This window comes from Seriola aureovittata, chromosome 23, assembly GCF_021018895.1.
Source record: "Seriola aureovittata isolate HTS-2021-v1 ecotype China chromosome 23, ASM2101889v1, whole genome shotgun sequence".
NCBI classification, from domain to species: domain Eukaryota; kingdom Metazoa; phylum Chordata; class Actinopteri; order Carangiformes; family Carangidae; genus Seriola; species Seriola aureovittata.
Genome location: NC_079386.1, coordinates 5,101,087 through 5,125,989, shown reverse-complemented (window position 1 = coordinate 5,125,989; position 24,903 = coordinate 5,101,087). Strand labels below are relative to the sequence as shown.

The following is a 24,903-nucleotide window of genomic DNA, read 5'->3' as shown; positions in this document are numbered from 1 at the left end:
ATCTGATGAGTGAGGAATAAAATGTTATACAGCCACAGGAAAAAAGGGTATTCATGACCTTTAGGTTTTCTGTTTAGTTGTAAACACAATATCATTGCAGAGACTTGTGTGTAATATTTAGATTATGTAACAGCTCTAACCACTACAACCATCTGCACTCTCCCAGCTGGCGAATAAAAACCCCAGACTTTACACAAAACTCTCGGTCTTGGCATTCTCAAAGTTCAAAGTTGTAATTACTAACTAAAGATATTTAACTATAATAGCACAATTAATCCAAAAATATTTTCATATGAGGAACTCTTTAGATGGAAAAGTGTAAACAACCTATCTCCACCCACAGGTTTTATTAAAAGGTGAACAAGAGAGAGAGAATAGTATCAGTGCCTACTTCCAATGCAGCAGCCTGCCCCTCTGGTGCAAACACACCACTGCTGCTGGAATTACAAAGGACTGCTTATATGCTCATGCATCAAAACACTGGCTGTGCAGTCGTGAAACCGCCCTGCCCTGCTACTACTACACCTCAGCTCTGCCTTATCTTCTTTTCGAGGACACGGGCGCAGTTTTATTCATAAAGCTGACCTCACAAATCCTTTTGTAGTTTTGTAATGTGGGGCGTGCGTGCCACACAAACTACTAATCCCTGGATCCTCTGAGTAGGACCATGATTTCTGGGACGGTGTTGCCAGGGGGAAGGTGGCGCCTGGGACCTGTTGGAAATGACAGCTGAAGAAGGCGGATTAAAACACAGGGATCACAATAACAGTAAACGTAGAAGATAGCGAAGAAACTCCCTCGCATCACTGTGTAAAGGGTGTGTGTCTGTTTGCGATATTTGACAGCTTTAGCCTGATAGCTAATAATTTGATGCGCGACTTGCAAGCTAACGAGACCCGAGCTGAGTGCATGTGGGTGAACGTATGTGTGCGTGCGTGTGTGTGTATCTATAGATTTTAGTGTGAATGTGTGTGTGTGTGTGTGGTTGTGTGCGCGGGCGTGTGTCGCTGCACTTGTCTTCACTGTCCCCACCTGTCATGTTAGCTAGCATGCTAATTTGATACAGCTAGTTGGCTAATATCAGCTAATAAAAGAAATTAGCTGACTGTGGGCGAGGCACGTCACCGACCTTATCACTGCAAGTTAAATGGTCTTCTTATACCGACGTACAGCAGTTACAGAAATCTGTCTAATGCAGCCCAGGGTCATTTTTTTTTAGTGTTTTACGAATTATCTCATTATCTAATGTTAACTGTCAGACAGCAAGATGGCTAATTTGAACGGCTATTAGCTTAGCAGCTAGAAGCAGGGGAGCACGCTCGCTAATTGACCTAGTTTGGTGGGGCAGAGGCCATGTTGTCATTCCACTCGACTGAACTTTGTTTACATTACAACTTCTTGGCTTGTTACTTTTAAGGCATACTATTTCATGCAATTATTTAAACATGTAAACAAATAGCCACTTAATATACTCTGTCTACTTAACAGTACACCATACCAATAATATAATTCCTTTGCACTTAACGTTAAATCTTTCAAGACTAGTCCTGGTATGCACAACATTACGTAAAGTGCATTATAACCCCTTTCAAAATGCATGACTCGACTAACTCACCCTTTTAGACATGCAGAGATACAAAGCAGGGTAGGAGCCTTTAAGTCTTATTTTGTTAATGTTTAAAAAAAGAAAAAGACAGCGATCTGTTTGGTTTATAGCTGTGATTCAAATATAAGCATCATTGCAAAAGTCTCATTTAAAAACACTGATTACATGAGGATTACTTTCCTCTGATCCTCTCCCCTGAGGCTGATAAATAGCGTACTTTTGATGATCATAAATTACAAGTTATATTAACAAACAACTGCTTTGATGTGCAATTTTCTTCATAGTGTCAGAATGTATATATGTTTTACAAACAGTCTCATATTGGATTCGACTTGGTAACAGAGAATAGTGGAATAATACACACATGCTCTTATTAGTCAATGTATTTTGGGGCTTTCAGTATTTAGCAATCAAGTCTGTAATTGCTGCCGCATCAGCATCACATTTTCTGTTATTAAAATTTAATGTTAGTTGTTCTTTGATGTGATCCTTTACAAGTGTACCTCAAAGTCTCATGATTCACACAATGCTGTTGAAAACAAGGCAAGCATTATAAAGCAATGAAAACAAGAAGGCTCTGTCTAGACACAGGCTGTAACTCACATCCTGTAAACAGTTCAAATGAAAACACATATTTTTTTGTAGTGTAAAACCAGTAGTTATTATTATCTCTGCCAAGGAGGTTATGTTTTCACCCACGTCTGTTTGTTGGTGGGTTTATTTTGTTTCTTTGTTTCTTTGTAAGTAGGATTACTGGACCGATTTGCACCGAACTTGGTGGAGGGATGGGGCATGGGCCTTCTAGTTGGCATTGTGACAGCATAATTCATACCTCAGGGGACCCATTTTGACCGTGTTAGCCATGAAAATGGGGCCAGACATGTAGGCTAACAACCCTAAAATGATTTCTCTTTTCTTCACCTCACCCTACAGGGTTGTAGAAATGGAGTCCCTGATGAGTGCTGTGGCTCCGCGTTCCCCAGCCCCCACCAAGAAGCTGTCAGAGGTGGACTTCCGATCGGGGGCCACCCTGGAGCAGCTGTCGGCACAGGTGTCTGAGCTGGTTGTACTGGAGCAGGGGGAGTTTGGAGACCAGACCGCCTTAGAGGTTCACACAGCTAAGGACTTCATCTTCAACATGCTCGGTATGCCTGCAATAACACTGGATAAAACCCCCTGTATCACAGATTACAGATGATCAGTATTGACCTTTGTAGAGTTTATTCTCTCCTCGGACCTATGCATCATAAATTCAATAATACTGAAATTAAATATTTATTAATTATATTCATTTTGCTGTGGACCATCTGAATGCCCTCAAATCTCACCACTTTAAACACAAACTGTATTGTATTTTGGATATTGAAAGTTAACAGTACGTTACAGTATATATAATATGTTCCATTATAATTTTAATAGAGTGTGGTTTTAATGCAGTATAAGCCTGTGGGACAGTAATTATTTATTGCCTGGAGTTAAAGTTACTATCAATTAACTATTAATATACTTTACAGTAGCTGTGGAGGCAGAGTTACATGGTGGAAGATAAGAGCGTATCCCACTGCACAGCTGATGCTTTGTGTGTATCTATGTGCTTGTGCCATTTACATCATCTTAACACAGATAAAACTGAACTAGCGAACGATTTGCTTCTGTTGCTGCCTTTTCTCAGCAAGCAAATGTATGTATGTACTTATGTTTATTTACACCAGGGCTTTTTCCCCTAGAGCAATGAGCAATGTTTTCCAGGAACACCTTGCTCCACCCTCACCACTTTCTCACCTGGAAGCTGCCCAGTACAACCACACTCTGGTCAGTTGGCTAAAGGGCAGGCCTTAACATGCAGTGAGCTGTGCTAGTACAGAACGTTTTATTTAACAACTTTTTACTGGAACAAATTGTATGGCCAACTCCAAATCATCAAGCTGTTTTTACTAGTTATCTTTCGGTGTGTGTTCAAATATAGTTTCTTGGCTAGAGGAGAGAACTTCAGTTAGTATCCAGTAGAGGATATGTATTTTGGGTTGATGAATGTGTATCATGGGGCTTTAACAATACACTGAAATGTTCTCATATTGATGAGTCTTGCTTTGCTGAAAGCTCCCTCACCTCCTACTTTTTATTTTACTCTCCAGTAAAAGTTTGTATTTGATGTAAAGTCCTGGACAGATCCTGTCTGGTGGGATAAAAAATGGTCAACAACCAGCAGAACTGAGCTAACAGAAACATTCAAAGCTACACTGCAGCTTGATAAGAAGTCTTTATCATTTAAAACAGTAGAGATCGTTTGCTCATTTCTGAGACTTTATTCTACTCAACCTGTTGGACCTGAGTGGACATTTTTGTAGACGTGCACATTCCTGACATCAAATTTCATTTAGGCCAAAAGGACAAAGCTGCATGATTTCATTTAAATGTGATAGGACACAGTTCTCTTTAACAGACCCATTTTATGACTCAGGTTGTGAGACAGCAGGTGTGACAGACACGATTAACACTAAACTTAATCTGCATTGAAATGATGGATCAGGTACAATATGTTCAATTTAATCTTCTGACAGACACAGACACGTCGTTTTTCTTTCAGGTCTGTTATGGCAAATTAGAGGTTTCTATTTTGTGGCAGTGTGGATGTAACAACTTGTAATATTTGATTCTGAATCTTGGAATTCAAACACATTAATATGATTCATATGTTCATTCTGCATGGCTCTGCTGCTGACTTATACTGAGAATGAGTGAGACACAAGGCTGTCTCAATCTGATTGTTGTTTTACTGTCAGCTGTGAGTAAAAAGTGAAGTGTGTTCATCTGTCCAATAGGTGGCACTCTGCCCCCTCCCTGCTGTCTTCTGTCATCTCTGCTCTTTCATGTCGCCGTCAGTCTGTGAGTGGAAAGCTGAAAACGCAGCATGTTCGGTCAGCACCCTGAAAGTTTTGTGTGTTTCTCTTTCAGCTCTTCTCCATCTCACTTTGATTTCTGATTTTACTCCCCAGTTTCAAATTTTTGCAAGTCCTCTCTTTCCGTCTCCATTTGTCAAACAGTTTTACTATTCCTGTCAAATAAGTAGTGGTTGACAGGCAGCTCATGCTTCTGCTCTGCTTCAGTCTTCTCATCAATCTGAAATAGCTTCATGAAACAGGCTGCCTCCACCCCAGGGAGAAATCACACAAGTCAAAATAGTACCCAGGACTGTTTTTCTTATTTTATTGAATCACCACATACAAGTAGAGATTCTTTTTTTCTGTGCAAACTTCTATTTTTTTTTCATTTTATTTTTTTTTAGCTGTTTTTCTGCTTCTCCCTTTGTTCGGATTTCATTTTTCATGATTCGGGTGCACAGCCCTTTGTATGCTCCCACTCCCTCTTGGTTGAGAATCTCCTGGTAACTTTTTTTTTTTTTTTTAGTTTTCAAGGCAGCTTCTGTCGGCATAATCACCAGTGGTTTGCTGGTATTTTCATACCCTGCGCCTCACCGCTCGCTGTGACAGCAATGACTGTGAAAGGGGAAAAAAAAAAAAAAGATTGGTGCTTTCAACAGAGGGAGATGGTTCGTGTTGGAATCTAGAAATATCAAGTCAAGTATGCGGTGGTAGCTGCATTAGCGGCTCTATGCCTCTCATGGCCCTGCGGAGGATGAAAGGCAGTACTGAAAAGCAAATATCCTCCTGATGGAGGGGCTTTGTTACAGTTTGCCGGCCTGCTGGAGGAGCCTCGTCACTGCTGCAGGTGCTTGTGTGTGTGTGTCTGTGTGTCTGTGTGTGTGTGTGTGTGTGTGTGTGTGTGTGTGTGTATACGTGTGTACGTGTGTGTGTGTGTGTGGATGCTGAACACGAGTGTCTGTGGCTGTTTTTGCCAGGCTTTTATAAAGTTTGAGCTGCAGAGGGATCCCCACTGGGCTTTGCACACTGTCGGGGAAAAGGAAAGAGAAAAGAGATTAAACTCTCTCTCTCTCTCTCTCTCACACACACGCACGCACACACATACACACACACACACACACACACACAGTACACCCAGTGAATTTTTTCACACGCTGACAGATCCAAGAAGAGGCTCTTATTTACCCTGCGTTTGAGTAAACACTGTGGTTTGCCTTCAGGCAAGCATGGTCGGGGCTACTGTATATATCTTTTGAAAAACAAAAGTCTGATGAAGGCAGAAATAGATCCGAACTGCCAGTGAAGCAGAGGATCTGGTGATAGGCCCAGACGCAGCCTAGACCCAACTTTTCAGATCTTAAAGTTTGTTAGCCGGCTTGAGAGAGTTCAGTTCAGAGTTCCTCCGCTCCCTCATGTCGGAGAGAATTGATACTTTTGATCCAGGTTTAAAGAGTCATGAGCGCTGTTGTGTCTCAGCCCAGATGTTTTTATATTTTTATCAGTTGAGACAAGAAAATAACCGGTTACAGCATTAAGTATTTCACTCAGCTGTCAGATGCAGATAAGTGGAAACAGATAGAAAAATTCTCCTTTATGATCTGCTACTGAAAAGGTTTCCTTCACCATATCTTCTATTTGTCCTGCAGTGACCTCCACTTCTTGCTTTCCTGTTGGGTTTCCTTCATCAGCCCCTTTGTTTTCCACTATTCCTCACACTTAAGCCACTTAATGGTATTCACATTCAGGCCTGAACAATGACAAGTGGAGGCGTTTAGAGAGAGAGAGAGGGAAGGGTGAGTTGGTGTCTTTCAGGTCAGCAGAGGCACCAGTCAAAAGTTCACCTTTAACTGTGATGAAAAATGGAAAAACAAAACAATGAAGAACCAAAACAAAGCCTGCCTGTGTTTGTGTGTGCATGAGTGATGATAAATGAAAGGCCTGCATATTTATCAGTCCCACTAGAGTCTCAGATTTTTCTGTGGTTGCTGTGGCTCAAAAAGACTTCACAGTTTTTTCCTACCAGAAATAGAGATACAGTCTACAAACTTTTTTGTGTTATTTCACAATGAATTATCGTCATGATTAATTAAAGTAAGCGATAAAACATTTCAGTAACTCACCAGTCATCATTATAGGTTTAATAATGGTATATGAAAGCTTTAGCTGCCTTGGTATAAATCGTATAGACAAATCTGCATGTTGACACATTTCAGTTGTCTCATGGTGTTTATCCTCATATTGTCCAACCCTGGTAGGTAAAGCTCCTATAGTGATTAAGAAAATTGGACCATTTTTCACTGTAATATTGACAAAATAGCAACCCTTAATGTTGGAAAGTGCAGAATTCCTGCAGAGACCGATTTATTTTCTGTAGGTTTTGTTTTGCTTTTTACAGTCTTGCAACAAGTCAGTCAGAGCAGAGCACTGCAGACTTTAATATTGGGTGCATTTATCTGGCACTAAATTGCTTCTCCCAAAGTTTTCTGACCTTTTCGGTGGCTGCACAACCTCTCATATGATATTATGCATATTTTATTTTGGGTATAAAAAAAAATCCCTCTTGGTTAAATTTTAACCATCAGAGTGGCAACTTCATCCCCTTTGGGAAGGCAGCTCACTTAGCCAGGCCTGCTGTTGGCTTTCTGGATCGACACAGCGTCTGGCCGGTCTTTGACTCCAGCCCATTAACGCTAGTGAACTCCTGTGTGACTGATTCACAGCTGGATGCTGTTTCCGCCGCTGTGACTTCCTGCCTCATTTGAGGGCCCCGTACTGATGCTCAGAGTCGAGCAGTAGTTCTTTAGCGGAGGCTTGGATTCAGGGCCAACATGGCTGCTCTGGATGACTAATTCTCTGTTAATGCCAGTTTGGATTTGAGAGTCTGTCTTCATCTGGCAGCCAGGCCAGATTCATGGCACTGCAACAGTAGATGAGTGAAATATTTGATTATTTAGGCTTTGTTTTGTCTTCAGTTTTCATCAGTGCTGACGCACAAGTGCCAAGCAGCACAGATGATAAACATCTTGCCTGCGAAAAATGATGGTCATTGTTGTTCACTGACACCTTTTTTGGCATTTAGCAGCATTAAATCTTAATTGCTGGCACATCAGTGAATAAGAAGGGAAACACAATTTAGTTGATGTTTAATTAGCTGAGTTCAAAACCTCTGGTAGAAGAGGCTCTGTAACAAATTAACCAACAACTGTCTGTAACTTAAACACAACACAGCAGTGTCCTCTCTGAACATGGCCACAGACTGACATCACATCATATCATTCATTAAGTGTCTTTCATTGTATCTGATTAAATATGACTCAGTGAATTTGGCATGTTAAATAAGAGGTGTTTCGACATTGCATGACATGTTATCTGCCGTCCTGCTCATTTTAATAACCAAGGCTGACATTGTGATTTTTGCTCTTTCATAATCACACTTTCAGTATTCCCCAGGCAAAGAGGAAGGAATCATTTTGGTAGTAGCTGTCAGCTGATAACAGTATCTTACGTGCAGGCTGGAGCTGTCTTGAGTTGCTGGAAAACATCTTTTTAAAAATCTGTGTGTTTGCTACACACCTCACACTGTGACACCTTTCAGTAATCCTTTAAAAAGTTGATCATAATGTGTTGGGGAATGTTGGTGCGCCATCAGTTGGTGAGTGTGAGATTGACAAATACACCAGTGATTCCCTTGTATAGATTGTGCAGCGGTGGCCTACAGCTGAGAAATTACTGATGCCGCTGCAACGTCATGAAGTCGCAAGGGCTTTTAATTTGAAATGATGGATAAAGTGGATGCACATGGCAACACCTGGCCAAGGAGAGAGGGGGTGAGAGAGAAAAAGAAAGAGAAGAGGGAGAAAAGCTGACATTAAGTTAGATCCTGAACTTTGATATTTACTCCAACCACCGGTGTACTATGTGCACCACCCAGGTCGGACCGGGTGTCAGCCATACCGGGACAAATCCTGGTGGCCTGATTGACTGTCAAAAAAAATCCAGTTTCCAAATCCAAGTTTACACCGGTCCTGTTGTGTCGGTCTCTCTACCGGCCCTCCCATTCAACATGAGAGCGTGCAGGGTGTGCAGTCCAGGACTCGGCTCACTGTGAAGCAACGGAACCACAGTGCAGTTCGGAAACGCACAACGTCAGGACAGGTCAAGGATCAGCTATACAGGGGTTTTTGAAAGACGAGTCTGCCAAGCAGCCCACAGATGTAAAATGTGAAAGCAAAACTGTGATGGCACTTTTTTCTTTAAGTGATAATTGCCTGTCATTTGTCAGGACATGGTATCACAGAGTAGCTGGCATCAAAGCAGCAGCGGGGAGCTTGAAGACACTGACAGCTTCCTGCAACCTCTCTCTCTGCATGTGGTTTAGACACAAAATGTCTGCCATCCCTCTCAGCCCTGTTTTTGTATTAAACTCAGTCGCACACTGTCATACACACAAACGCCTAGCTCAGTGATCTAAACCCCCCCCCGACCTGATTAAATTTAAACTTCTTCATTCCTCTTCTTCTAATAGGCCCATTTTGGAGCTAATCTCCTGCCTTCATATGAATTCATAAACAACGAGCGGGCGGAATGGCTCACCTTTGGGTTGTCTGGGATTAATCCTGCTATTAGCGTGCGAGGTGAAGCGCTGGTTGAAAAAGCACTGATAACATCCGGTTGAGACTATATTAGTCAGGAGTCATTTGTAACGGATTGAATTGCTCCTTTTAGGATGAGGTTGCTTTTAAGATTATTGTTATGGCATGCTCTGCTGCTGTAATAGAGTTTTATTATCTGGAATAACAGGAAGGTCACACAGAGGTAGAGGATGTGAAATAACAATTGTGAATCTCATTTTGAGATAGGCAACATGCCATCCTTTAAGATGCCCTGAATCAAGAGTTTGTGACTTCCAGTGGAGCTACTTACTACTCAATCTGTCCAAAGCATCTATATTTGAATTGGTGATACTGTCATTACTGCTCAATTGAGCATCTTGACAGTAGAGCACCATGACTGTGTGAGCAGGGTTTTAATGGGAACATGTGCTCACCGTGTCAACACGGTTTGTGTTGAGGACTGTGAGATTAGTCAGAGGGCAGGTACAGACATTAAATGCACCTAGATGTGAAACTGAATTTTTATGGGGAAAGAAATTAGTTAAAAGCCTTTTAACATGGCCCCTGCCTTTGGGGATGGTCCAACTAAATTAAAACGAGTGGAGTATTTTTTACTCTTACACCCTTGCAATGAATTTTGACTTGAGGTTTCTGAGGAAATAGTTTGACATTTCTGGAAAAACTTACTTTCTTTTTTGCTGAGTTAGATGAGAAGACGCTACTCTCTTAGTGTAGTATAAAAGCTGAAAGCAGGGCTTGAGTCTTGAATCTCCACTGGTTATCTTGCATCCTCAATGTGACCTTTTTTTTTCTTTTCCTTTTTTTTAACACTTTTTCTAAAGTGAACTAAGTAAATAAGCTAAGCGGCTGCTGGCTGTTGCTTCTTATTTAGCATCTAAAATAGCTCCAAGGTAATTTTTACTACAGTTTGTTCTTTATGAAAATGACCACAATAACCACAAAGACAAGAGTCTAATGTACCGGTATTTATATTACATGTTCATGTTTATATAACTTTTCATATTACCAGCAGTGCCTACCTCCGCAGGCGGAACCGTGGGTAGTGAAAGGTTAAATGTCAGCCATTATTTAGTCTGTGTACCCGTTAACAGGACCATGAAAGTACACTGTTCTCAGGCTCTAGGAAGTGCATAAATGCATGTGGGATGGTCAGCTCCTCTGTGGGCTCCCGCACATTCAGCCTCGTGCTGCACCACAAATGTTGAAAATAAATGCATGCAGAATGTGATTACTAGTTTTACCTACTTCTCAGTTGTTAGCGCATCCTAGTTTTTAGAACAGAGGCACAGTTTCTTTCTCTCTCTCTCTCTCCTGCAACAGCAACACATAGAAGTCATCAGCTTATTTAGAGGAATCCCATTTTCCAGAGAGATTTACAGAACTATTTCTGGAGTCTATCAAACCGGAGGTGTGTGGAGGAATATTCTCACTTTGCTCCGGCTGTGATGAGAAAGGACATTTTTCTCATGATGGTGCTGCTGCTCTGCCTCAGGGAATTTCTCAGCATTGTCACTTTGTAGATTCATTTTGAATGATGCCTGTCTAAAAGCACCCATGAGTATAGTATACATAGTATATGTGAATGTTTAGTATAGTTTGTGTATCCCTGTAGGTGTGTGTTAAAAATGTGTGGGAAGTATAACTATGCTATTCAGTATAAAGCAATTATAAAAATTGAAGTACCAGGGACTTCACAGCCAAATGGCCTGATGTTGTTCAATACACCAGTGCGTAATATCGCAGTTATGTATTGAATTGTTAACAAACTCCCAAGACAGATGGCAACATGGTGCTCTTGTGAAAATACATCTATTGATTTTAAAATCATAGTAAATTAGTTTTTAAAATATGACTGTTTCATGATGTATTTTTTTTAAATATTTTTAGGCAGGGTGAGAGGGTGGTCTGTCCCTCTGAATGGAGTAAAGGGAAAGCCCTGCTATATATGTATATATGAATTCATTTGTTTCTCAAAGTTTGGACCACATTTCCCATCTCCTTCATTTTTCTTAGTTGTAAAGCATATCTGTCTACCCATCCTTTTTTGCTTTTAGTCTCCAAAAGGACAGCAAATATGCATTTAGAACAGCTCGTGGCTAGAATAGTAAAGATTCTGTATTTAAACACACAGTATGTAACTTCTGGGTTAGGGGGTCTCTCGAACAAAACAATAAGAAAAGACAGCGTTGGGTAACATTATAGTGGGGGATCATGCGAGCTGTTGTCTCACCACTATTGCCGTCAGCTTCTCCCGGTTTGATTCCCTCAGTGTCAGGCGTTCAGAGGGTTTTTACAGGGAGCTGAATTATCCACAGAGGTCTCCTCTTCTTCAAAACAAACAGACCAGGGGATTAAAACCAGTAGAACCGCAGAATAAAGCAATTTCACAATCAAAAATCTGTGATTCACCGACACTCTTCGGCAGACACAGGATGTCTCGGAGCTGAGCTGCTGGTTTTTGGCTTTCTGGCTTTTTTCTCTGATAACTGAAGATCCAGATGTCCAATGACTAAAATCCTTCATCTGGTTAAAATATGCAATAGAAGTGTATCTTAAAAATGTGGCTTAAAAGTAGATGAAAGTCAATTTTGATCTTCTGGTAGACAACCACAGCATCGATGCATGCACAAAGGGGATATGACGTCATTGACAGGTGACCAAATGAAACGTAACGTTACCATGATTAAAATCACATATTTCTCTAGTTTTGAAAATTGCTGGAGACATTTGGGATAATGCAAGTACACAACTAAGAAAAAAAAGTAGGTCTAGTCGTTTTTAGACATTTTAAAGTTGTTGTTTTTTTTACTTAAAGTAAAATACAGTGTAGAGGTCAGTAGCAGCAGCATCAGCAGATCTCTCTGGTGTTTGTTTATGGTAATCACAGTTTTCTCCCAGGATTAAAGTTGTGATGATTTATTGATGTTAAATTCAGATATTGAATTTTCCCCCAGGCTCATCTCCTGGAGCAGGTCATTTCAAAGACTCTTGCAGCATCATGATTGCTCCTTGATTGCAACACACATGATTTTTAACCTTGAGAGTTTGGTTCATGATTTTTACTGTGGCTCAATGTGCCAGAATAAAACCTCTTCTCCTGTATTATGGTACACAAAGGTTGTTTTCTTTTTATTATCTTATTGTTGCTCAGCCAACTTGCCTAAAAAATAAATAATAAAATGATTACAATTTTTGTATACTTTTTCTATCATAATCTTGGTTAAATGCCCAAGTGATAAATGGGTGGAAGAAAAACGCTCCCACATCTGCAGCATTTATCTGTTTTAATAGAAACACTGGGTTGCCATGCAGGTGTGTGTGTGTGTGTGTGTGTGTGTGTGTGTGTGTGTGTGTGTGTGTGTGTGTGTGTGTGTGTGTGTGTGTGTGTGTGTGTGTGTGTGTGTGTGTGTGTGTGTGTGTGTGTGTGTGTGTGTGTGTGTGTGTGTGTGTGTGTGTGTGTGTGTGTGTGTGTGTGTGTGTGTGTGTGTGTGGGTAGACTTTCCTCACAGCACACACTGAGACTGATGGAGGAACCAATATTCGTTTCACAGACATGGAATTGGGTCTAGTCTGAAAATAGCTTGTAACGAAAAACTTCCCTCTAATGGAAATCTATATTAAAAGACATTTTTTATAGGATTAGGTTTAATCCGTGGCTGTGAAACCAGCCTAGACTGTCTCCATTCCAGCTCTATTCTCAGACTGTGTGTGTCTACAGGCATATGTGTTGGCGTGTGCTCATGTGTGCACCCATGCGTGTGTGCGCGCTCGCTGGCAGATGCCCAGCGAAGAAGCGTTCGAGTGTTGATTTGAGAGTTTGGATTAAAAAGTAGATTGTGTTCCTTGGAACAACCTCAAACTTCTGGCAGCCAGTGTGGAGATTGGAGAAGCCTTGCTAATTGATACAGTTTTCCCTCTGCCCTTCTCTCTCTAACTGAAGCCCCTGCTGGAGAGATAAGATGCTCTTTATTCTCTTTTTCATCACTCTTTTCCTCCTCCTCGCCTATTTGACCTAATTTATCAGTGGCAGATAAAAACCAAACAAATCAGAGGAGTCGCAGCTTCAAACTCGCTGCCCTTTGGCTGGCGTTCTGATCCGTTCCTCGCTCTGACACTGTCTTCTTCCCTCTCTTCCTCTCTTTGATCTGCCCATCCAGCGTTTTCTCTCGTCTTTCTCCCTCTCTCCAGCCTAACAGATTTCAAGTTCTGATGGTGGATTGGTCATAATTTGTTTCGCACGTTGCATGCACAAACACTCACCTCAGAAAGAGGAGAGATGAGTAAAATATGATGCACTTTTTGCAACTCGTGAAGCCACAGCACATCTGCCCCAACTAGTTAATTATTTACATGGCGTTGAATATCTTGAATGCTGATGAAGCAGAAATATAAAGGATAAACATAGGGACGAAAAAATGTTCATTGATCAGATAAGATTCATGTTTTGAAGTTGTTATTTGTTGCCTGCTCTCTGTCACTGATTGTTGAGGTATGTGTCTGATCACCCTAAACTTCCTCTGTTGTTTTTAATCATCTTACACAGCGTGTCGTGCTGCTCAAGAGACAAGAGGGGACATTACATGAAATTTTGGTCCACACGGTGCATTAATAAGTAAGGGGAGCAGAGAAGTGAAGCTCTGAGAGTAGTATTGACCTTTCAAATGTAGATTTAAAAATTTTAGATGTAATTTAAAATGTAATTTTTTTTAACTGTAATTTTAAATTTTAAGTGCAATTTAATATTTACATTTTTTAATGTTATTTGGAATTTAAATTTTCATCTTTTAAATGTAATTTAAACATACCCGACAGAATCTCTGACTTGCAGTTATTGTGGTAGATGTAGTATTAATGCACTAATCCTGAAAAACTTTATTGATAACACTACTACTACTACTAATAATAATAATAATGATAATAATGATAATATCATCACCATCATCATTTTAAAGCAGGCAGGGGACGGTGAGGAGTTGTAATGTCTGCAGAGCTTCCTCTCAGCCTGCTCCACCGTTTCAGAGGGTTAGTGTAGCCTTTCTGTGGTCTGAGAAGTGAAACGACTTACAGCTGCAGAAACTTAATATCACCGTGAGTACATGTAATCACCGAATACAGCCTGGAGCCTATCATCAGTTCCTCTTCTTCCTCGTGGTGTTTTGATAGGTCGACAGTAAGAAGACACCGTAGAGGGAGAGCTCACTGACTAAATCAGTCTGAAACTGTAGAAGTGCAGGAGACAAAAATATGATTTTGAAAAGCAAGGGGGACCTGTGCCCCCATGAACATTGTAACCTTTTTAAGTGTAGGAGTTATTGTATTCCACCGCATTCCTTTTAGCTAGCTGTGCCTATAAAATTACTACTGAGTGTATGCTGTACATCTAGTGTAGATGTGTAAAGTCTTGAAGGCTGCACTTGAAGCAATGAGTTACATTGAATTTATTTTGGTAGAGTGGGGCTGATAGGTGGCGTCTCGGTCTGATCACTGTGTTTATAACGGTTGGTTAGGATCGTTAGGATATGTCACTCACCATGATTTACAGCACACCAGAAAGTAATTTTCTACATATTCATTCTCATCTCTACTGAGGTATTTTCTTAAAAGTAGGAATACTTTGATAAAGTGAAACAGTTCTTACATATTTGATGTTGAATGCTACCAGGACTTCCTGTAGATGTCATGGGAGGGTTCACAGGCTGACGATCCTGAGGATCTACAGAACTCTAGATAAAGTTCGGTGGGAGCTCTCAGCTGATGACTGAGCTGCAGTAGTCTAGTCAGGAGATGAATGGAGCTTGTGGTGGGAGATGAGCTGATTCTGCTGAGAAATGCAAAGATCCAAAGACGCTCTGTCACATGCTTTTTATTTTGTCCTCTTCTCTTTGACTACTTCCCACTATGGTGGTGTGAAAGGAGGCACTTTCATTTTTATCCCTTTTCAAAGCAGAGCACCACAGAGATCCTCGTCAGCACACTTGACTTTGTCCCCCACTTTAGTCGCTTGTTCGTATTCATTCTCTTGATGTTTTCCCTCCTGTTTCCCACCTATGTTTCTGTATTCCATCAAACTGTTCTACATTTTGATGTAGAGCAGCAAACGATTGTGTGGTAGTCTGGGGGATGCTGCTCTCGTGAAGGAATATGATCCTCAGTTAGACCATGATATGCTGGTCATAATTAATTAGAATGGAAACTTTTAGCACTAATCATAAGGATGAAGTAGCCAAAGCCAAATCAACCACCTTACATTCAATAGTTTTTATCACTTAAAACTTCCAAAACTGGAAGCACCAGAAATGGGTTTCTATTTGTGTTTATCAGTAGCTTTTTCCTTTTTATCTCGCTTTTTCCTTATGACTCATCCTCACATCCAAAAAAAAAAAACACATCTAGGCACTCACACATGCCTCTACATGAAAACATCACATGGCATCCTGCCACCAAGGTTGTGTGCCCATGTAATTGGATGAGAGGAATCATGTTAGCAGCTTTGAACCCCCGGCCATGGCCTGCCGGCTTGGTCTGATGCCCCCGTTCCAGCTTTCTGCGGCCACTTAACTGCCCTGGAGGGGATAAACACTCAAGCTCAAGCTCCCACAATCTCTTCCCCCTGCTAAGGGTTTTGAAGTGCCAGTGCTTTTTTACCTTTGACCTATAGTAGAACTAGCAGTTAGCTCTGGACCAGCACAGGTTTGGCTTTAGGATCAGGTCTTTTTCAGGTTTGCTCTTTTAAGCTGGAAAAACATAATTTACTTGACTCCAGTGCTGCGGCTCCCATGGGCCCAGAGCCTGGGAAGTTTACAACACAGCTAAGTAGCCATAAAGGGATTTGCAGGCAAGTTTCTCTCATATAAACTGTGCAGAGAGGACAGCGAGGACAGCTTTTTAGCACTTGGGAAACTGATAGTGCAGCAATGTCTGAAATATAATAAGAATATAACAAGACGATTGGCTGATTGCTCCTATTTCTCGCCACATCAAACTTCCTTATAGTGATATTTTCTATGTCCCCAGTACTTTGCATTTACCTAACCAAACTTCGTGTTGATCTATAACAGACAGAAATCCTTCTGTCAATCATGGTGTAGTTGAATATTGTTTGTCGAGACTACAGAGTGTCTGGGAGCTGAAATGAAGGCTTGGCTGAGCACACATGTAGGCGAGCCACTGAAATTATCATTAGTGTCTAGACCAGTGGTCACTGAGGGGGCTGTTAATTTCACACTCCTCCTTGTATATCAATATTACTGCGGCTCAGACTCATAAATATATGCAGCACCTCTCAAAACAAACTAAGCCGGACTGCTGTTTTCTGTCCCAGCGCGTTTGCCAAAGCTGATGTGCGTTCTCTTGAGGTTATGATGCGTGTTCATCTGTGAGCAAGAAAAAAAAAAAAAAACTTCTAAACTTCTAAAAAACCTTTCTGCCCATTTGCTGAAACGCATTTCCACGCACAAATGTGTCTGAATATAAATTTTGCTGAGTGTGAATGATTTATGTGTGTCTTTCTCACCTCCCTCTACCCCGTCCAGGCTTAGTCCAGAAAGTGGACCAGCGCCTCCCGGTGGCCAACGAGTACCTGCTGCTGTCAGGCGGAGCCAGGGAGGGGGTCTTGGATCTCAACCCTGAGGACCTGGGGGACTACGCCAAAGGGGCCGACTTTGACCTGGACTTCACCCTGCTGGTACCCGCCCTGAAGCTCCATGACCGCAACCAGCCTGTCACCCTGGACATGAGGCACTCCCCACCCTGCCACTCATGGCTCAGCCTCCGCCTCTGCGACTCCAACATCCTGTCGCGCTGGAGCATCTGCTGCCAGGAGGAGAATGGACTTCCTGCTGAGGAAGATGAGGAGGAAGAGGGAGAAATGGGTAAGTCGATAAAGCAGAATAGACACTGGAAGAACAGTGAAGGAGAAATGGATCATGAGGGCGAGGGAAAGGGGGAACAAAAGGTGACTGGATGAAGAACGAACAAAAAGAAGAAGATACAGGGATGTTATGGGAGGTAAGGGACAAACTGAAAGGTGGAAGGAGGATGGAGAATCAAGAATATAACATAGAAAGATGAAGAGATAAGTGACGAGCGGAAAGAGGAGTGGAATAGACAAGTGTGGAAGGTAGTGTGGCAGAGCAGGGTGGAAGGAAGCGGAGCTGATTGAATTTCGCTCATGTTTCACTCAGATAATATGACGCATGATGTTGTGAAGCAATTTTGCCTGGCAAGCTGCAGCGGAGGCCGCGTTCGTATAACTCCTCAGATAGGTGAAACGAGAAAACCTCCCCAGGAAATAAACGCTGAAACATTTATGAGTGTAACTTAACAATCGAAAAGTTCAAGATTACTCGGCTGCTTGGAGATTGCACTGCGACATCAATCTGCCACGCGCTCGCAAGTATGAAACTTCCGAGATGAGAAAAGGTAATGACATTTATTGATATGAATCTCTTTAATTTTGAGCAGATTGTGAAAATACATTTCTTGGTTGTATCAGAACATTTCCCACAGGATATTACTGTATTGTTACTGAGTTTGTGGTGGCAGGACGGCGTGGTTTAGTTGACAGAATGTACGTGTCACAGCAAAATGCTACCGAAAGGTTAAAAAAAGGGCAGAGGTGTTTTGAGTTTAAATTCTAATTTTTATTCTTTGCAGCACAGCGTTGGCACCTCTCTTCAACTTTATTAGTAAACTCAATACTACAGGTACCCAAAGGTCTACTTGAGGGCCGCACCATTATTTTTATAAGTGATTAATAGTTCAATAGTTCATCCATTATGTTTCTCAAGGTAACATCTTCCAATAATCCATAAAATATATAAAATTTTCTGTATATACTGTATATAAAACAGAGAATTTAACAAACCCTCACATTTGAGCAAAATTTTGCTTGATAAACTTAATCGATTAATTGTTGATCGTTCAACTAAGCTAATTGTTTCAGCATTATTCTTAAATTAGAGTAGTATCGAGAATATCCTCAATTACTGTCACCAACAGCCATATTCGTAATTAGCATTGGGTAAAAAAAAAAAAAAAAAAAGATTCTCTGATTCAAATCGATCTTTATTTGAATAATCCGATATCGATTCAGAAAATCCCAAGATTGATCTTCTATGAGCCTTTTACAGTCTCCCTTGGACGTGTGAAGCTGTAACTGTTCATCTCATGTGACCATCCTTCTCGTGCAACGAGATCAGGTCACGTGAAGAGACAAAAAAATGGCCGATGCTGCTCCATTGAAGGCACCGACAAATCTAAAGGCAGATGTGTGGTTGCACTTTGCTTTTAAGAACTATGAAGACAGCAAAGAGCTGGAGAAAAGTAAAGCCGAATGCAAGATGTGCAAGAAGAAGCCATGCGTACCTGTTCATACACTCTGTAGCCGGTGCTTTGCAGTACGTTAGCAACACATATTATTTATCTACCTATCATTTCTTCAGATGTGTGTCTAAACTGTTGGTCATGTTAGATAGAAAGTGCATTAATGTAAAAGCTTTGTGTGCATTCTTCATGTAAACATTAATATTTTTGATAATGCACCAGGTTAGAGGAACAATTTACAGCATTAGTTCTCTGAGAACCTCATTCATATCCAAGCATCATTGGTATTACACTGAAATATGAATTTGAAACTGAATCGAATCATGACCTTGTGAATTGGAATTGAATCTATTTGGGAAATCAGTGGCAATACCCTGCCCAAGTCCAAATATCCTAAATCCATGTCCAAAATGGGAAAGAAGTACAAATCCACCAAAAAAATGGCAGCCTTAATGCAGTGACTTGTTGTATAGGAAGGGTAGCCACACAGCTGGTTTAGCAGAATTATCCATTTGCGCAGACAGGTGAGTTCAGGTAAAATTAGTCCTGACTTTTTAATCTGCATCAGTGTTGCCAGATGCTTCAAACCCAAAAAACGTAAGTACTGTAAAAATAGTGGTAATTAAGGTAGGAAGGTAGGTACTATTGTACTATTACACACAGACTGAGATGGCAATCTACATGAATCTGTGCCAAAGGCTGTACTGCATTTCACAATACATCCATGATTGTTGATGAAGTCGACTGCAACAGGCTCCGACTACGGGCCAGTTGTTTTTTTGTTTGGCTGTAGGACATGCTAACAGTTACAGCTATTTTTTACCAAAAACCAAAGACAAAATGAAGATAAATGACATGAAAGTATCATAAAGAAAAGCTGTGAAAAACAGTCAGTTTTTTTGGAGGCTGGGAGTGCTGACTGATGTTATTAGATCACTGAAACAGTTAACAGACAATGAGTAATGAGGTTGGTCCCATATCAGCCGTTTCATGATTATGGCATGACTATGACATCAAAATGATTGTACATTTACAGAGTTTAAGAAAATTCTGATCATACATCAAACAAAGAGCTGAATTATCGTACAAGTATGATAATATACTACACACTACTCTGCACACTAAACACTAATCCTACTATTTTTTTGTTGAACTTCAAATGAACATGTCCTCCGTTTAGTTTGAGTTACTCATTATCTGCTCGTCTCCTTATCAGTCAGAACCCACATTATCTGCCTCTCACCCTGGGCAAAGTTTTGCAGTTTATCCCTTTTAAATCTAGAGTCTGATAACAAACTAGTCTGAAGAGTAAAGAATAGAGAATCAATGTAATGTTTTTATACTACAACTTCAAAAACCTTGTGTAACAGGGTCTTTGGTGAATTGGTTTCCATAGAGACCGTGAAACTTTTGGATAGTATTAATCTTCTGACTAAAAAAGTACATTACACTGGTTGATATTGACAGTTCAAATGCTTTCATTGCCTGGTGAGTTTGGCTAATCTGTTTGTTGTCAGCTGGTTTGTATTGACATCTCATCTCATCTCCTCTCCTCTCCCTCCTCAGGTAAAGGCTCCATCCCCTCCCTGGGTTCTCCTCAGTCTCTGGATGGATGCTACTTCTCTCCCACCCTGGTGACAGACTGGTTCTGGGGGGTGGTGAGTGAGGCCGTGGAGGAGCTGAGACGTAGCCCCCAGAGAGGCATCCCCACCCCGGACCGCCTGGAGAGGAATGGACCCCTCACTACCATCATCCTCCAGGTACAGATTAGGTGGCCCTTATTCCCGTGCTGAAATGATGATAAATCATTATGTCTGAATCCATAAGTGAAATCAGGTTGTAGTCAAATGTTAAAATAATTTTCAAGAAATCAATTAGCAACATGTTTGTAAGAGGAATAGAAATCCAGGACAGATTCAGTGATGTTCTAATATTCCCCCTATTCCCCCACCGTCTCCTCCCTGCAGGCAGGCTCTAGCCGGGTGCTGTACGACCTGCTGCCTGTGGTGTCGTTTCGGGGCTGGCCTGCTGTGGCCCAAGGCTGGCTGACTGCCAACCACTTTTGGGACGGTAAAATCACAGAGGAGGAGGCCATATCTGGCTTCTATCTGCTGCCCTGCTGCTCCCCCCTGGGTGGTCGGCCCGACAGGGAGTGGAGGCTGGCATTCTCACGCAGCGAGGTGAGAGGATTGTGAATGTAACCTATTTTGTGGTGTCATGTCTGGTGCCACTTTGTAATAGGTTTAAAGCATCAGTGCAATGTTTCCATCTGCTTTTCTTTGTGTACTTCTTTGTAATTATTCTTCCCTTTCTATTCCTCCGTCTCTTGATTTTTTAAAAAGTTTATCACTATGTCCTTAATCCTGCTTCTACTTGACTCATTGCTCGTCTCTTTCTGTTATTCCCAGGTTCAGTTGAAGAAGTGCATCCCCTTCCCTATGGCCCAGGCTTTCCAAGCAGCCAAGGCCGTACTGTCTCGTATCCTGGCTCGTCCCCGCACAGGCCTCAGCCTCTACCACCTGCGTACGCTTCTCTTCTGGGCCTGTGACCGACTTCCTGCAGCCTACCTGTCCTGCCCTGACGCTGACACTCCCGGTCGCCTCCTCCTGGGTCTCCTAGATGATCTGGCTCATTGCATCCTTGGTAAAAACTGCCCAAACTACTTCCTGCCCCAGTGCAACATGTTGGAGCACCTGACTGACAGCCAGGCGCTGCTGGTCGCCAGGAAACTGGCCCACGTGCGCTCAGATCCCAGCGAGCACCTGCGGGCAGCTCTGGACCAGGCCCAGCAGGCGGGCCAGCTGAAGAAGGAGCTAACAGCTAGCACCAACGGCCACGGCTCTCCCGGGCATCACCCAGCCAACGGCATCATTTCGCCTTCGGAGGACAAGCTGGCGCAGCGACTGCAGCAGCTGGTCACAGAGAACCCTGGGAAATCCATATCTGTCTTCCTGAACCCTGATGATGTCACCAGGCCGCACTTCCGCATCGATGACAAGTTCTACTGAGGCAGACACGCTGCAGAGAAGACGTGTGGAAACGTGTGTGTGTTTATCTTACAAACACACTCTGGAAATGCTCTGAGATGTCACATCAGAGGGGACGGAGACTGAAAATCAGGCAGGTGTTTTTCTGCAGAACACATCTGGCCTGAAACTGAGCACACTCCCCCTCTTCATCACCCTGAGGCTGAACCAAGCCATGCTGCTCGACTGACTCTTCAAACCAAAAAACACACATGTCCTACTACTGACAAATGACGTCCAGTTTAGTGGACGTCGCACAACAAGACATGATGTCACCGAGCTGTTGCCACGGAGACGGCCCTCTCCTAACGAGCTGGCCTTAACGAGACTTATCAGCTGGTGCTACAAAGACGAGAGCCGGCTTTAGTCGTGTGAATAAGTCCAACGGAAATCAACACAGAGAGAGTGTGTGTATGTGTGTGTGTGTGTGTGAGAATGTGTGTCTATCTATGTGTATGTGTACATTTTACATATTACTTAACACTTCTAAAGATGGAGGGAGGATAGAGCCTTGATTGCTGCGTTTCTCCCCTTTTTATTTTAGATCAGAGTGGGCGATGGCTAAATTAGAAAGGAAAAACAAGGTGTGGCTGATGTAACTGAATGTAATGTTGTGAAGAGAACCGCCGAGCCTTTGAACAAAGAGTCTCTTCTCTCTTTCAACTACAGTTTAGCTCCTTTTTTTTTTTTTTTAACCCCCAAGCCTCAATTTATGGCATATTTTTTCACTTGTTTTTAGTCTTTCTCAGGTATTCAATATTCATACTACTTATCATTTTTTTTATGTATATGATTCCATTATAAGGTCTTTAACTATATATCAATGCCGCTTATTGGGTAATTGAATGTACCAAAGAACTATGTTTGAGCAGTTTTGCAAACACAAACACCCTAACCATCTTGTTTTGATGACTCGACTGAATCTTGGTCAGAATGTTAATTTGCCTTTTCTCTGTTGAAAGGCCCGGTCACACCAACATGTTGAAGAGCCAACATTTTGTGGCAAAATCAGTTAATTCCGATGGAATCAGTGTCATAAGATTTGCTCATTACGTAGATAGCTAGATAAGCTCATATCCATCACCTCAAGTTCAGCTTTGATGAACTTGACCAATAATTTGAGGGAACTGAAAATGGAGGAAGCTGTTGTAGCTTATTAGCTGTGTCACACCGTGCAGTTTTATTTGACCTCCTCAGATGACTGCTCTTCAAAAGAGGGTTTGAAGTCACGAGGCACGAGTCAATGGTACAAATGCGTCTCTTGAAAATACTGTGTGAACTCAGCAACTGAAGTAATGAGCTTTCTAACTTCCAGTTAACAAGCCCTTAGCTTGTTGACATGATGTACAGAAGAAAATATCAGGGGGAGTAAATGGTCTAGTCCAGAGCTCCTTTACTGCCTAATGCTAGCCTGTCCTGGTCTGCTAGCCAGCTGTAGAAGTAGCCCTGCGAGTAATCACTACCAGAGCTACAACAATTAGTCCACTAATTACTTAATAAAAACTAATTGGTAACTATTTTGATATTTGATTGTTTCAAACCTTTTCAATTAAAAATGCCAAATATTTTTTGATTTCTGATGATTTATGCCTTCGTCTGATCATATGATAGTTAATTGAAAACCTATGAAATCAAGAAATTTTGAAAGCTATTTACCACATATTTCACATTAAAAGGCAGATGAATTTCGCAGTGACACTTTGTAGCGTGACCGGGCCTTGGACACAGAATGAGACTGAATTAAACTGGTTAATTAAATAAGAGAATAGGACGATTTGCTGATTTGCTGTAAGAGTTGTTACAGCTTTTGAGAAATCCTTGAAACTTCAAGTCTGGTGTTTTGTGTTCGTACCTGAGCTGACAGTTTGTGTTACGGTAGACTTAAAAGGGGATTTAGAACATTTCAAACCCTCAGTATGGAGGTATGAGGAATTAAATGAGCAGCAGTGTTAAGTTAAAAAAAATGTCCCAAAAAAAAGGTACAGTGTAGCTGTTGAGTTGGGGCTTGTGACCGCCGTCATCACGACTAAGTCAAGGTACTTTGCCTTCGAAACGTCCCACAGAGGGTCCAGTATGTCGAACATGTTGTTGCACATCGTGTGAGTGTGTCTATTAAGTTTCCGTTGAGGAAAGTTGAGAGTTTTGTGTGTCTCATTTGATTTTCTTGGAGGCTGGTTCTGACTTGACTGATTCTGATAATTGTCCCCTGTCTCCTCTGCTTGGTTGGTCTTTTTTAATGAGCTCTGTGTGTGTGTGTGTGTGTGTGTGTGTGTGTGTGTGTGTGTGTGTGTGTGTGTGTGTGTTGTGTGTGTGTGTGTGTGTGTGTGTGTGTGTGGTGTGTGTCTGTCTAGGCGCCTGTGTGTGTGTGTGTGTGTGTGTGTGTGTGTGTGTGTGTGTGTGTGTGTGTGTGTGTGTGGTGTGTGTGTGTGTGTGTGTGTGTAGGCGCCTGTGTTGTGTACTCGCTGAGAGACGAACCATGCAGCAGGACACAGACAGACGCCCAGATGCTGCCCATTGAATTATCCCCTCAGTGGGTGTGTGTTAGTCACTGGGCCATATCGTCTCTCAGCAGACGGAAAGTATCCACAGGGGGACGGAGGGGTGGATGGAGGATGGATGGGTAGAGGGAGATGGGCCCTTCTGTGGTCCTTTTGAAGTGGGAGGATGGGCCTTGCGGGGCCTGGACAGCTGCCTCTCTTTGGATCTGTTGCTGTTTCTCTCTGCCTATTTCCTTTTTTCTTTTTCCTCCACTAGTTTCTGTCTTTCTCTCATTTTTCTCCCCATCTCATAGCTCTTTTATTCCCTCCTCCCTCTCTTATCCCATGTACATTTCTCCACAGACGGTTGCCATTTTCCCGTCTTTGAATACTGAAGGTCCAGAGCCACAGAAAGCTCCCTAAAACTTGGTACTACTCCAGCCTTATGTTTACACTGTTAGCAAACACGTTGCTCCAGTGCCACTCAGCTGATTTGATTACGAGCTGTGCAGCCAGCAAGTGGTGTAGTGGCAACAACAAGTACAACCAGACAGAAGCAGTCATTCTCTCCCTTCCACTTAACATTAGTTTCACTTGTTTTACCTTAATGAACTTGAGACATACAGTTGTCTAAACACTACCTTCAAACAAATTGATGGGTAAACTTGGATTGAACTGGGGTTTACCAAGCACTAAAATGCTGCTTGCACTGTTGGTACACAGGCAGGGGGCAGTACGCTACAAGCACATCATCAGTTACGGTGTAGTTTACATACATATAAAGGTGGTCGGAGTTAGTTGGGTTGATTTTTAAGCTACTGGTGTGTGAACATTTCTTGAGTCTTGTGTCACACTGTCAGCTCTCAGAGTCAAAATTCATGCTCGTACTACTGATTGAATTTTTTTTTTTAGAGCTGCTTGTGTGTGTGTGTGTGTGTGTGTATGTGTGTGTGA

General features: G+C 41.9%; 1 protein-coding gene across 1 annotated transcript; it reads left to right on the top strand.

Annotated features, from left to right (window-relative positions):
• The first annotated feature begins 392 nt into the window (after window positions 1–392).
• tmem102 (transmembrane protein 102) lies at window positions 393–23,789 on the top strand. The gene is made up of 6 exons (XM_056369822.1): window positions 393–817; window positions 2,540–2,751; window positions 16,655–16,993; window positions 20,013–20,206; window positions 20,414–20,626; window positions 20,855–23,789. The coding sequence occupies exons 2-6, from the start codon at window positions 2,550–2,552 to the stop codon at window positions 21,452–21,454; spliced, it is 1,548 nt and encodes a 515-aa protein (XP_056225797.1). The 5' UTR covers window positions 393–817; window positions 2,540–2,549; the 3' UTR covers window positions 21,455–23,789.
• The last annotated feature ends 1,114 nt before the right edge of the window (window positions 23,790–24,903 follow it).

Excerpts from the sequence above, each read along its gene's own strand:
- tmem102 (XM_056369822.1), top strand. The coding sequence starts at position 2,550 with ATGGAGTCCCTGATGAGTGCTGTGGCTCCGCGTTCCCCAGCCCCCACC. Across the intron at positions 2,752-16,654 it reads CTTCATCTTCAACATGCTCG|GCTTAGTCCAGAAAGTGGAC; the intron begins GTATGCCTGCAA and ends TACCCCGTCCAG. Across the intron at positions 20,207-20,413 it reads TCACTACCATCATCCTCCAG|GCAGGCTCTAGCCGGGTGCT; the intron begins GTACAGATTAGG and ends TCCTCCCTGCAG.